Consider the following 14,165-nt stretch of genomic DNA (forward strand, 5'->3'; position numbering starts at 1 on the left):
GCCTGCCTTAGGAGTTACATAGGTTTTTAAGTGTAGTGACCTCAGATATAAGAAAACCTATATCTGTTGTTAAGTGGTGCTAGCACCAGCTTACAGAGTCTGCAATGGCAGGCCTGTAGTCACAATTTGTGTGGTCTCAGATGGGTGGCATAATACATGCTTCAGCCCATGGGGGACCCCAGTGTACCTATGCCCCGGGTACCTCAGTACCATATACTAGGGACTTACAAGGGTACCCCAGTAGCCAATCTGGGTACCTAAGTACTCACCATGGTCCAATTTGAGGAGGAAGCACAGAAACTGGGGTCCTGATTAGCATGATCCCAGTCAGACTAGTCAGAAAAACATAATGACACCAGCAAAAATTGGTGATAACCATGAAAGCAGATTCTACTTTCCTACACCATGCTTCTCAGCTGTAGGCCTGGAATGTATGAAGGCAGGATGGAGATTTACTCACAAGAATCATAATTTTCTGTATTTTTTCCACTTTTAAAAATAAATACAGACAGAAAACACATTGTTTTCTGTCTGTATTTATCTGTACAAGAAAAGAAAAATGGAAAACCGGGAGCCTTAAACATGAGTGATAAGTCTGGAAGAAAGCAGGAGTAATATAAACATGTGTTACAGGCAGCACAATGAAATTACATCAGAAGCAATAACAATGCAAAATCCACCATATATAGAGGCTTAAGATGGGGGTAAAGGGTCTTCCAAGATAACTAAGTGTGTGAACAGTAGGATACCATGCATGGGTGAACATGGGAGGAGGGCCTGAAGGGGGAAAGAGAGGGGGATTGATTTCAGATGGGGTAGGATCCATGTGGGTAACCGTGACAAGAAACAGGGTAGGGTTTCATCTCAGGGGGAGCCAGAAAGATCACCAAGAATAGCAAGAGCGAAGGTAGAGGGACATCCCTCCCATACCAGAGAGATGGGGTGGAAAATGTACGGCTTCTGGATGGTACTGTTTAATCTATCGTCAAAAAAGGTCCCTACGCCTCATTAACGTATATAATTTGTCATTCAATTTGATTGTGGTGTATTTATGGCTAGCGACTCCATGAAGTTCTATATGCCACTCATTGCATGGGGGTGTGGTGGCTGTCTCCAGTGTCAAAGAATGCATAGTTTAGTCATGGCAAGGGTAGCTGCTATCCATCGGTGCTCATGAGTCGTTAAATCTGTTAAACCAGAGACATTGTGTAGGAGGACAAGCTTGAGGGTGGGGGAGATGAAGGATCCAACAAGGAGGAGATGTGACCAGACCACTGCTCAGTAAACAGCGAGCATCAGGCATGACCAAAGAATATGATATATGCTACAATTATCCACACTGCAATTCCAACAACGGAGTGAGCTAAAGGACGATGATGGATTCAACTCAAAGACAGGGGGTGAGTGTCTGAAATGTTTCGGCGACCGTCCATCATCTCCTTTTGTTTGCTTTAATCCTTTAAACACTACAGCATGCACCTTTTAGTTACCCTACGAAAACCTCTGTTTAAGTTCCACCTGCACAGTGCTTGTGCTGCGCTTATGAAATCTATTGTATTATATATATCTTAAAATAGACTTTCACCCCGACTTCATTTCCTATTGGTCCTTGTGCTTGTCACTTTACTCTTTCTTGTTTCTATTAGTTGTAGACATTCTATTCCCTGTTTTTCCTTGTGTTTCTCTTATCAGTTTCCCATCAGCAAAGTACTGTGTTCAAGCACTTTGGTGGAACTTCTTTTGAGGTGGCAAGAAAGGGCAAATCATGCGGTGTAATGTAGCACATTTCAAGTCTTAAAAGAGCACCATTGTGTTGGCGTCTATAGATTTCTGGCATGTTTAGAGAACTTTGTCTTTGCACCACTAATATACGCGCATTTGCAGTTGATATTTTATATGTTTTAAATCATTCACCAGATTCATAGTAATGTCGTAAATTTTCTTAAATTCAGTCTTTCAGTGTGTCACAACTGTTCCGCGGTCTTTACTGGAACCAGCTCAGGGTACCTTTGCAGTAGAATATTAATGTGGAGGGATTTTGGAAAAGCTGTTAAGGTCAGTCCAAATTATTGCAGCTGCTACTTAATAGTGGTAGAGGGGCGGGTAGCTGGGGAATGAAAAAAATACCTGTGTGCGGCAGCGTCTCAGTCTTCTTTGCCCGCTTCCAGGACTCCAAGGGCAGGATCAGGAAGCACTCAGGCTTCCAGACTCCCCTAGCCAATCACAATGCTATTGATAGCAGGGTTGTGATTGGTCTGAGCGCCGTGATTCCGCTCTCACAGAGGGACTGGAATCCTTGTCATGTTCTCTACCCAGGCTGTGCAACAAGCCCGGTGGTGAACATGGTAATTGCGGATGACTGTTTGGCCGATCCAAGACGGCCGGCCAAACTGTCATGCGCGCTTACAGAGTCCACCACTCCTCCCCCTGCTAATCTGACACAGCCCAGCCCCTCCCGCCCCTAACCAGCTTAGCAAGGACAGAAAAATAAAATGATAACAATGCGTTATCATTTTCTTTTTTCATGTGCTCAAAGAGCAGTGGGGCGACGCTCCTCCGCCTTATCGGAGGAGCCGCCCATGTCCACATTACACGCTGATGTCTCTGAAGCATTTTCAGTTCGTTTTGGTAGTTACATTGTACATGTTTTAGCCTACTGCTTAAATTGCACTTGCCAAGGCCTTTTCCATGCATGACTATTAATCATATACAAGTAACACATGTGAAACCTGAAGCATTTACCAATGCTTGTTTTAAAAGTTGCTACCAGTTTGATGAACTTTGTTACTTTGTGTCACTTACGAGGACTACAGACCTCTTTTAAACGTTTGAAGACATAGAAGTGATTTTTTGGAAAATTCCAAGTGGAGACAGATGGGAGCAGTTCATATTTCAACATACCTGTCAACCAGTTAGCGCTCGAATGATGGAGAGACCGTGGGGCATATTATCAAGCCCAATTGTGCCGCAATTTAAATATCGCTCCATTATCAAGGACACGCTAACGCGTGTTTCCTTGAATTAGCAGCCGTCTTTTCTCCACTTTGCATGTCAGCGATATATATCGCTAATGACATGCAAAGTGGGCGTTCCTCCCTAAACCTACATGGAAACAGTCGCAGACGCAGACACAACTACTCACTATTGACAATGCAGCCCCGGGCCCGTGACAAAAAAAGTCACGCTAAGCAGGGTTATCTCAGGATTTTAACACCTGCTTTATTCTGGACTTAACCATTCAATCCACCGCCCATGCAAATGATGGTTAAGTGCACACTTGCCTATTAGCAAGCTGTTCAGTAGCGATGTACATTTATCGCTGCATTTCCAACGTTATTACCGGTTATCGCCGTCTATCGCAGGATTTTACATCGCCTGTGAGCTAAGCGTTGCTGATACGCCGCTAACACGGCGATGTATTCCAGCGATAGACGGCGATAATGAAAAACGCGCTAAGCGCGTTTAGCGATAATTATCGCTTGTCCTTGTTAATATGTCCCCCGTATGTTTTAGGGAGCAACTTCATTAAAGTGAACGGAGAAAATAATCATTTTGGCGGATTATTCATGTTTGCAAGTAGAGCGCGTAACTGAATTTTATGGAGGCACGAAGAGCTTTAGGTAGACATATGTTCATGGAAAAAGTGACACTCGCCAAATGAAGATAGGCTGAAGAAGGTATGGTAAAATAGCCACCGGTATGTTCAAATCACCGCGATACATCAGCCAAGGAAACTTGTAAAGCAGAAAGATATTCCTTGCTTGCTAATGCCCAAGCAACGTGCACCTGACTCGTGGCGCTCTCTGTGTCACATCCCTGCCTCTACATCGCTATGAACACGATTTGCTTTCCTTCTAGCCAAAGTTAGTGTTTAACAGAGCAACTGCGTACCGAACACCGGTGACAATGCAACATACTCATAGTGAACCATAAAAACAACAGTGTGGAGTGACGGTTACAATCCGGACAATCACTTCCGGGACTGGAAAGGTATTTTCTTCCCTACACAGCATTGGCGATTTCTTCCGCGTTGTGTGGAGGCGGGTCATAATATTCTAGCCAATCGCCGAATTAGCAGAGCAATACAGCCACCCGGTTGCCTCAAATTCTCTTCAATCATTGTGTCGAAGCAAAACAGGCAATCGGATTTTAAGGTCCTCTGGAGGGTGGCGGGAGGTAAGACCCTGGCGCGGTATCCTCTAGCGTCATTTGGGAGTGTTAGCATGGATGTGTCGGGTTTACTGCTTGCATGCTGATGACTTGTTCTCCAAAATCAAATCTGTAATTTACAGGTGCTAGGACGAGGGTTGGTTATCGTTGGGGCTGTTGAGACAAACGGTAGAAGGAGGGTATGTGCTCGACTTCCTCATTCACAAGGCCAGGTTATACTGGTTTGTGGACGAACACGCAATGCAAAGGGTCAGAGTGGAAGAGGTCCTTGTGTAGGGCGAAGTAACATCGCGTGTTATTTAGCCTCATCATGTACGGATGGTACAATGTATTCAATAAATTCTGTCAGCGGGTGTGCGTTCAGGCGCTTTATTAAACGACACACCGACTACAAGTTCTTGAATACTCCGTGCTCGAAAAGGAAAGCACAACATTGTAGACAAGGAGATTAGGTACGGAGCTAGATGACGACATGAATCGTACCTGTCATCCTGTTTTCTACAATGACTTAAGTCAGGCGTTTAACAGGGTAATCTCGTTAAAGTGGCTGGAGAAATTACACCTTTAGAAGGGTGACCGGTTTCAAGAGTGTCGGAAGACATTACCTCCTCGTCAGCCCTCCCCGTCCCAGTCCTAAGTAACCACATAAGCATAGCTCCTCCCACCAGAAACTCCCAAGCAACTAAAAAGCCATCCCTTCAGGCCACACCCATACCCTGAGGCATATAACCCTGTGACCTGCCTATCCACATCTTGTTTGTTTTTTTCTGCGGAATCACTTCTGGGCAGACTTTGTCATGGGGGGTGCTGAAACTGGCCTCCTTTCGGGTAAGTGTGAAACGGGATGTTAAGCGTTTAAACCCCTTATGTGCCCGTGGTGGTCTTATGTGCATATACGTTTGAGTCCCTGCTTTAGCAGTCCATGGGGTTGTGGGGTCATTTTGTTCAGGGGGCAGAACTTCGCTGTGTTCTGCAGCATGTTCGAGACAATTTGGGGTTCCCTAGTCCCGTGGAGAGTCTGAAGACTTCTTAAATACCTAAAGAAAGAACCTGAAAGCCTCCCCATTCATACATCTGTGAGGAAGGTGCTGGAGGGGGAGTCGAAGGATGTTGACAAACCTGCCTTTCCCCGGTTTCTGGCTAAGAGGTATCTCTTGCAGGGATTCACTGAGGAATTCCCGGCCGTGGTGAAGGTGGATTCTCTGCTTGCTGGTATGGCGTCTCAGAGCCTGGTGGTGTCTGAGGATGCGGTCCCTTCAGATCCTGGGGAGAAGGGGGTTGAAGGGGCCTTGAAGCGGTCCTTTGCTGCCTCTAATCTTACATTTCGGTCTGCAGCTTACACCAGCTATCTTGTTCAGTCGCTTCTAAAGGACTGTCAGGGTATTTCTGAGCAGCTCATACAGGATGAGGATCCCTCAGAATCTTTGTCCATGTTGGAACAACACTTGCGTTTCATGGTGGATTTGTCCTTCGACTCCTTTAGTGCTGCGGCGGCAGCTGCTGGTGCCACTGTTTCTGCTAGGAGGCAGTTGTGGCTTAAGTTTTGGAAGGCGGAGGCTGCTCAGAAGGCTGCCGTGATGAAGCTTCCCTTCACGGGCTCTAAGCTGTTTGGGGAGCCGTTGGAGGTTTTGATAAAGAAAACGGCTGAGGACAAGAAATTGTTGGCTCCGGTCCGCTCTTCTCAGAAGGGGAAGTTTTCGGCCTTTTGGTCAGGCGTTTCAATCTAAGATGGCTGCCCAGCCCTTTAGTGGTAGGGGATGTGGCTGGGGTGTCGCTTCCTTCCACAAGTCTCGGGGTCAACATGGTGCTTCCTCTTCTGCAGGTCCCTCCCAAGTCGTGACTATGTGGTTCTTCCTCCTCCTCCTCCTCTGTTTGGGAGGAGTTCATTCCTGTTCCAAGGTCTCAGATACGATGTCGTGCTCTGTTGGACGGAGTTCGGGACTTGGTGTCAAAGGGGGCTGTGGTGAAGGTGCCTGTAAGTCAACAGGGTCGGGGGGTTTACTCAATCCTATTTTTGATCCAGAAGCCAAATGGGGACTTTGGTCCTGTCCTGGATCTGAAGGCTGTGAACTTGTGTATCCCTCATCGGTCCTTCAAAATGGTGACTCTACAGTTGATTCTTCCCTTCCTGTCAGTGGGGAATTTCCTGGCTTCTCTCGATCTCCGGAACGCCTACTTTCATGTGCCGGTGCACGCGGATTCGCAGAGGTTCCTGCGTTTCTGTGTAGGGATGGATCATTACCAGTTCCAGGTATTACTGTTTGGCCTGTCTGTCTCTCAGAGGATGTTTACTAAAGTGTTGGCACCCTTGGTGGGTTTGTAGCATGCTTGGGGTATACAGGTGTTCCATTACTTGGACGATTGGTCGATTTCTTCCTCTTCTTTCCTTCAGGCTCAGGCACGTTCCCTGGAGGCTTGCAGTCTCCTTCAACGGTTCGGGTGGATTCTGAACTTGGAGAAATCCCGACTTTGCCCCACTCAGGAACTGCTGTTCATTAGGGGGGGTGTTCAACACCAGGTTGGGAAAAGTCTTCCTGTCGGAACCCCGCAGACTGAGTTGCATGCACGAACTGAGAAAGGTGTTGGGGGCTCAGTCTTCCACGGCTCGCCAGTGGTTGCGTGTTAAGGGGCTGATGTCGGCTACTGTGATGATTCTACCTTGGGCCCGTTTACACTTGTACCCCCTGGTGAATCATTTTCTGGGGCATTGGGATCCGACCTCTCTGAATTACGAGCTGTTGATACTAGGGGGTGTGTCCATCGCCCGGGAGTTGTCCTGGTGGTTGGTGGATCGGAACCTCTTGCAGGGCTCGCCCTTTGTGTCCCAGGAGAGGTTAGTCCTGACGACTGATGCCAGCGAGCTGGGTTGGGGAGCGGTCTTGGGTCAGGAGTCGGTGCAGGGTCTTTGGTCTGTGCCGGAGGCGGAAATGTCCTCAAATTGAAGGCGGTTCAGTTGGCATTGACAAATTTTCTGCCTTGGGTCCTCCTGAGGGATGTGATGGTGCGGTCAGACAACACGGTGGTGGTGTTATATCAACCACCAGGGGAGTGCAAAGGTAGCTTCCCTCAATTTGTTGGCACAACGGATCGGCCTGTGAGCGCAGTCTCATTTGTTGTCTCTGAGGGCTTTACATTTACCGGGGATTTTTAACTCTGAGGCGGATCGCCTGAGCAGGGTGTTTCCCTCCCTGTCGGACATGTGCCTGTCGCTGGATGTGTTTGGTTGCCTGATGACCCGGTTCGGGGTCCCGGTGGTGGACCTGTTTACAGCCCCGGAGAACGCCTTGAGGGAGAAGTTTTGTTCTCTGGCTCGGTCAGCCGCGGTTTGGAGGGTGGATGCCCTGTCCTTCTGGTGGGAGGGGGGCCTGTTGTATGCCTTTCCCCCTATTGCTCTGATTCCGCGTGTTCTGCTGAAGGTCAAACTAGATCGGGCTTCGGTGATCCTGGTGGCTCCGGATTGGTCCAGGAGGCCTTGGTTTCCTCTGTTATTGAAGTTGGCGGTGGGGCCTTGCTGGAGTTTGCCGGTGGTTCCTTGTCGTTTCCCCCTCTGTCTCGGGGGGGGGGTGTCTGGTCCACCTGCGTCTGGCGGGTTGGCTGTTAAGAGGATGAACCCTGTGACGTTGGGGTGTGCTCCTTCGGTGGCTGAATTTATTCAACGGTCCAGGCGCCCTTCGACTCTCAAGTCCTATGCCAGACATTGGGTATCTTTTCAGTCTTGGTATACGGTACAAGGGTGGTCTGCATTGGAGGTGGATCCGGTGCATGCCTTGGAGTTTTTAAAGGATGGGTTTGACTTAGGTCTTGCTGTGTCCTCCCTGAGGGCTCAGTGGGCTGCTGTTCGGGCCTTTCAGGGTTCGGTCTGTGAGTCAGTGGTTCCCCTGGTGTCCCGATTGTTAAGGAGTTGTTTCCTTCAGAAGCCTGTCATTCGGTCCTTTGCTCCTAGTTGAGATCTGCCTCTGGTTTTGGGGGCCTTGCAGGGGGCTCCCTGTGAGCCTCTGAATGAGGTTTCTTTGAGGTTTCTGACAAACAAGGTGCTTTTCCTTGTGGCTAATGGCTGGGCGGATAGGGGAGTTGGGCTCCTTACTTTGTTCGTCCCCTTTTTTACTTTTTTTTTTCCTGATCGATTGGTTCTGCGGCCTGTTCCTTCCTTTGTTCCCAAGATCCCTTCTTCATTTCACCGCTCTGCAGATCTCGTTTTGCCTGTTTTCTGTCCTGGTCCTCTTTTGGAGGTTGAGGTGCGGCTGCACTGTTTGGACGTTCGGAGGGCTCTGGAGAACTATTTGATGTGTCCTGAGCCTTTTTGTAAGGTGGAATCTCTTTTTGTGACCTTTGGGCTAGCTGGTCAGGGTCTGAAGCCTTTTGGGGCTACCCTCAGTCATTGGCTGCGGTGGGCTGTGGGTGCTGCATATGAGGCTTGTGGTGTTGGCTCCTGGGTCTGTTCAGGGGAGATCAACTGGGGAGGGGGGGGGGGTGACTGCTTCCTGTGCTTGTTTTCAGGGGGCTTCCATGGCCAAGATCAAGTCCTGTTTTTGGTACTGAGTGAAGCCGATTCTTGCTTTGGTATCTGCTCATGTGGTTAGGACTGGGACAGGGAGGGCTGACGAGGAGGTAATGACCGGTTACTCACCGGTAATATTCATTACTCCGAGTCGTAGCCCTCCCACTCCCAGTCCGGGTTCCCATCCCTCCCTCTCTGTTCGGCTTCTTGTGCTTGGTGGTACAGGATGTGGATAGGTGGGTCACAGGGTTATATGCCTCAGGGTATGGGTGTGGCCTGGAGGGAAGGGATGGGTTTTTAGTTGCGTAGAAGTTTCTGGTGGGAGGAGCTATGCTCATGTGAATAGGATGGCGAGGGCTACTACTCGGAGTAATGAATATTACTGATGAGTAACCGGTCATTTTGTTAGTCGGAGGGTGAATACAGGTGAATACTAGTGAAAGAGCGACACCAGTCGAATGAGGGTAAATTGAAGGTTATGCTGGAGTATGGAAGGGCTTGATATAAGGTCAAATGTCTGGGAAAAGTTGTCACTGCAGTATGCACATACAAATATCAAAATGAGACTGGTGGCCGACTCGATTTACATACAGGGCACACATCCTAAAAAAGAAGTAAGGGGGGTCTAACCATGTTAAACGGTATGCAAGGGATATGTCGTGCGACAGAGCATGTGACATCACGCTCGTGACATCGCATGTGGTATCACAGACTGTGACATCAGATCTTTAGACCTCACACATAAGTTTAGTAGGTCCATTATGAGTACATTTAAGGACATATCAAGATTTATGAAATGAGATTTTGTCCGGGTTGTGTTTAAAAAAAAAAAAAAAAAAAAAAAAAAGCAACCCAACACTAAACCTGAGTGTCAATGTATACATGTATTTGTTTAAAACTCAGCCACAGAGAAACTGACTACAAGGAGAAACGTGTCTGTAAATCTGTACTGCTTAAGTGGTTTCAAAGTCTGCATTTTAAAATATCTTATGGGGTTAAGGCACCTGATGCAGAGGTATTTGTGTGCCTTGTAAAACTCAGGGACTAATGATGATGGTAGGATAACTGTGGCGGTTAACACATTTGCTGGAGAGATCTGTGTTGTCTAGTCAGTTTTGACTCAGAGTAGCATAGAGGGTTAATGTGTCTCCTGCAAAGCACATCATGTAACATGAGCATTACAGATTTTTATTTTATGTTTGTGGGTTACTACTTTTGACACAGATCCTTTTGTTGCTTGCAGTTCATAAATTGTAATCCTTCTAATATAGCACAGGACATGTGAATTCTACACCCTGTAACCTTCACTGTCTTATGTAACACATCCTGTACCAGGGATGTGGAATTCCTATAGCCCAAAGCCCAGGACATATTGTTTGGGGTCAAAGGCAACACGTTTTCATGGGTATTTTGTCCTTGGGACAAGTAGGCCAAACCGTTTGGCAGCCAGTTCGTAGTACCACATTATGGATCAGGGAAAGTCTTTGCCTGCAGTTAAGGTATTATTTGTGTCCATGTTGTAATGCTGTTGGTCCATTAATGCGAAGCATTTATTATTAGGGTGAGCGCTCTGAGTAAATGTTTTAAGCTCAGACTGCACTACTGACAGTGGCTCCAGTATAACAATGTGTACACACTTTTTAAATGTTTAGCAATATGAGGCTATGTATACCGCTCCCAGAATGCTCTCTGATTATATGCAAATATTTGCAGAAGCTTGAAAGCAAGACTGGTGATTCTTTGATTTCAAAAAATTAAAATGTTCACAAATAATGCAAAAACATTTCGCTAAACCACTGTAAAATTGTAGGTACCATTTATTTGCAGCATCATTTAATAAAAAGTTGATGTGTGCTAGTATTTTCCAAAAATATTCATAATGGAAAGTCAGTGTAACCAGTTTTATACGATTATAGGAAACATAAAAATAAACAAGCATTGGTAAAGCCAGTAGGTCTGAAATTGTTGTTCTGCCTTTTGGTTTTGTCAATGTGTGACTTGTTTTGGCATGGTTTTTCTAAAAGCATACTGGTGTAGGAGCTGCTGGGCCCTCTCCATTAGAACAAACATTGGCAAAAGGGGTTTGGTCTCTTAAAGCACACATTTCCACAGTAGTTCCTGGCACTTAACAAAACGACTGTGTGTCTGTGCTCCTTGTGAAAGAACAGAATGCTGTCACTCAGTGAAGCTAGACGATAGACAGAGAGAAGGAGACAACTGTAATAAACACAAAAGGTCATGGTTAACGCCAGACCTTATGTACTGAGGGGGTGAACTGGGAATGCAATTGCCTGACCTATCTGGGGATCCGTATCTCTCATGAACACACAGATCTGCTGGAGGGTAATGTGGGTAGAGCTATTCGGGGACTTCAGGGCATTATGGGGTTTTGGAAGACATTGCTGCTTTCAGTTGCGGGTCGGGTGGCCCTCCTTAAGATGGTGGCGGCCCTCCTTAAGATGGTGGCATTGCCTAGGTTCCTTTACTATTTCAGGACCCTCCCCATTTGGCTTCCTGCAACGATCTTTAAGCGACTTCAAACAATGATCACGGGGTTTCTCTGGCTTGTTGGCAGACGGCCGGTGGCCTTGCAGACCCTACTACGCCCGAGAGGGGAGGAAGGATTGGTGGTACCGGATTTCGAAACCTATTATTTGGCTGCCCAACTACAATGGCTTACCCAAGCAGTGGCATTGGAATTTCGGGGAGTGGGCGAGCGAGAAGGCGGACGGGTACCTAAACAGATATTATCTCGTATTATTCTACAGCAGCCGCTACAACTCAAAACGCTATCCACCGAATTAAGAACATTTCGCTTGTGTTGGAACAGGAGTCAGCAGAGAGCGCGGATTGCGCACCCTTATGCCCCAGAGATTCCTTTGACTGTGTCTGCAACTGTCGCACGGGGGCAACTGGTCGGCGCTAACTGAGTGGAGTGAACTGGGCCTGACAGCGATGGGGGACCTGTATGATGATAGTGTCCTTTTGCGACTCTGCGAGATCGACACGATCTGCCTCGTGGGGATTACTTGCTTCATTCAGCCTTAGTAGCAGCCATCCAATAGCGCTGGGGAGAGAGCCTATCTGAACCACAGACTTCAATGGCCTGCCAATACGTAGTTTTAGCGCCGAGGACCATCAAGGCAGTTACTTGCTTATATCGGCGGATGACGCATGAGAGGCTGTCCCCACTACTGGGGCTGAAGCAGAAGTGGGAGGAGGACTTGGGAGATGAGATCCCTCAGAGGGTGTGGGCCGAGTTGATCGAACGACCATGGAAATGCTCTAGGAATGCCCGCTTTCAACTGGTTTAACTTTTTACTCTGCATAGGGCGTACCTTACTCCAGCAAAGATTAATAAATATTTTAACACAACCTCAGCACCCTGCCCACGATGCAGTAGAGAGGGGGTGGACTTCCGACATATGATGTGGGACTGTACTCAGCTTGGGACTTACTGGAGGGAGGTGCTGGCGCTGTTATGTGAAATTACGGAGAGGGAGATTGAACTTGCGGTGGGCACTTGCTTACTTCACTGGTTCCCCCACACCTCCAAGACAAAAATTACTAGCAAGTTTCTGGATTTGGGTCTTCTGCTGGCCAAGCGGGATATTACTGCACACTGGAAAGCTAAGAGGGGCCTGAGTTTTTGGAGGTGGAGGGCTGTATTCCTCAGATGGGCGGAGTGTGAGGCTGTCCTTAGATTACAGAGAGCTAGCCGCGCCCAAAGCTAAAAAGCAATGGAGGCTGCACGGACTTGGGAAGCATTAACGGTATTGTTGAAAGCTTCAGAGGCGGACTCTGATGCGGAATCTTCGACTAGCAAGCAGAATGACTTACCCTCATCCTTAATCACTTAATGTATGCATAAAAGAATCTGCAGCACATTCGACTGCATTTCTGTTTTTGGGGTAATGTTATATCATTATGCGATGCAACGTATGCTGTCTGAATGGCGAATTGATGCAGCCTATCTGACCATTATTGTAGTATTCTGTACCATGTGCCACGCCGGGGGGTGGAGGGATGAGGGAGGTACTGTGTGTGGGGGGGGGGGGGTGGGGGGGGGGGGCTAGTGTTGGTATTTAAAAAAAAAAAAAGGTTAACGCCAGACCTAATTAGGGGCCCAATTAGTAAATAAAGTCTCACAAGTGCACTCATGTCTTTGCATTAAGTGCAGATTTACTACTTTCGTGAATTCACAAGAGTTTACAGAAGTAAGCCAAGAAATAGTACTCCAAGAAAATATTTGTGAACTGCATTTTCGCATGAGCACGTATGCAGGTGTAAATTTGCTGGTTCACTTTCTCTCCAAAGACTTTCTTTCCAACCCTGGAAGAAGTTTTATGTCTGCCATTGTCGGGAGTAAATTTCCAACCTTTCTCAGTATGGAAAAAGATTAGAGAAGAGTTGGTGAAAATCCTTAAAGCATGCAAGTTAGTAGGTTTACACAGACTCCAAAGGGCATCCAACCCTGGAACTGTTGTTTACCATTACCTTCAGCCCCAGTATGCAGATCTGCGGAAACGTGGCAACATAAGGGAATTGCTAGTATTCAAACCCTACTATGGAAGGAGCCCTGACATAATGAAAGAGGCTATATCAGAGCTCTTATATAATGAGATTGCTTCCATAATTTGTCACCACATCACATGGTACAAAAGGGACAAGTGGATTTTGTTACAGTACAAGTAGATTTATGAAGCAACCTGCCCCATGGGCAAGTAGATATTTTATTAAATTCCCCACCCCTGCCGTACATTAACTTACACACACATATGATTTATTGTCAATGTATAATGTGTATGTGTGATGTAAAGTGCTCTGACACCCTGCATTTGGACGAGTAGCTCCATAAAAGAAATAAAAACAAAATGGTGGCATTTAAATTGTTATTTGAGTAAATGCAGGGATAGACCAACACATCTGACATTCTTACAGTGCATGCATATCTCTTATATGCAGGGACTAAACCAAGTCAAAATCATGCCTCTCTTAAGTACTTGTGAGGTAATAACAAGCTGTGTACTTTTGTTTCCCCTCCACTGAATTTGCATCTTTGTGTGAGGCTCCAAGCCAAGAATACTGCAACAAAAGGAGGTCTGATGGCCCTCTTAATTTGGAATTTGTGTGGGACCCTGCTGGAATTAAAAAATAAATAAAAATACAAGCCCCCCAGCCACCTGCACGTTGCTGTTCAAAATAAAAAGACAATGTGCAAGCGGCTCTGCTGAATGTGTCCTGGTGTCTGAAAATTACACCGGGACCAGTTCATTTCGAAGTAACTCAACTTCTTGGTAGGGTAGACAGCGTCCACCCTGTGAAAATATGGGGTGGACGCCGTCTACCCGCGTATACCCCTGTCTTGTCCTCTTTACATACCATTGGAATGTATAGGCAGTAGGATAACAACCGATGTATCTTTCAGGATTTACACGAGTAGTCAGTTGGATTGTCAGTTTGCTTTATCATTAGTTATGGGGATTCTTATACTTCA

The 14,165-nt window shown here is 46.9% G+C and overlaps 1 protein-coding gene across 3 annotated transcripts in view; it reads left to right on the plus strand.

Moving 5' to 3' along the window:
• The first annotated feature begins 4,035 nt into the window (after nt 1–4,035).
• TTPAL (alpha tocopherol transfer protein like) overlaps nt 4,036–14,165 on the plus strand; it is a 44,257-nt gene continuing 34,127 nt past the window's right edge. The window contains exon 1 of one of the 3 annotated variants that reach the window (XM_085619319.1): nt 4,036–4,176. Coding sequence is in view for 1 of the 3 variants with exons in the window: in XM_085619318.1 (XP_085475444.1) it covers nt 4,968–4,998 (31 nt within the window). In the remaining 2 variants the exon portion in view is untranslated. Of the gene's footprint in view, nt 4,177–4,211; nt 4,350–4,876; nt 4,999–14,165 lie in introns of those variants that run through there. The other 2 variants (XM_085619320.1, XM_085619318.1) reach the window with 2 other exon arrangements.

This window comes from Triturus cristatus, chromosome 7, assembly GCF_964204655.1.
Source record: "Triturus cristatus chromosome 7, aTriCri1.1, whole genome shotgun sequence".
NCBI classification, from domain to species: Eukaryota; Metazoa; Chordata; class Amphibia; order Caudata; family Salamandridae; genus Triturus; species Triturus cristatus.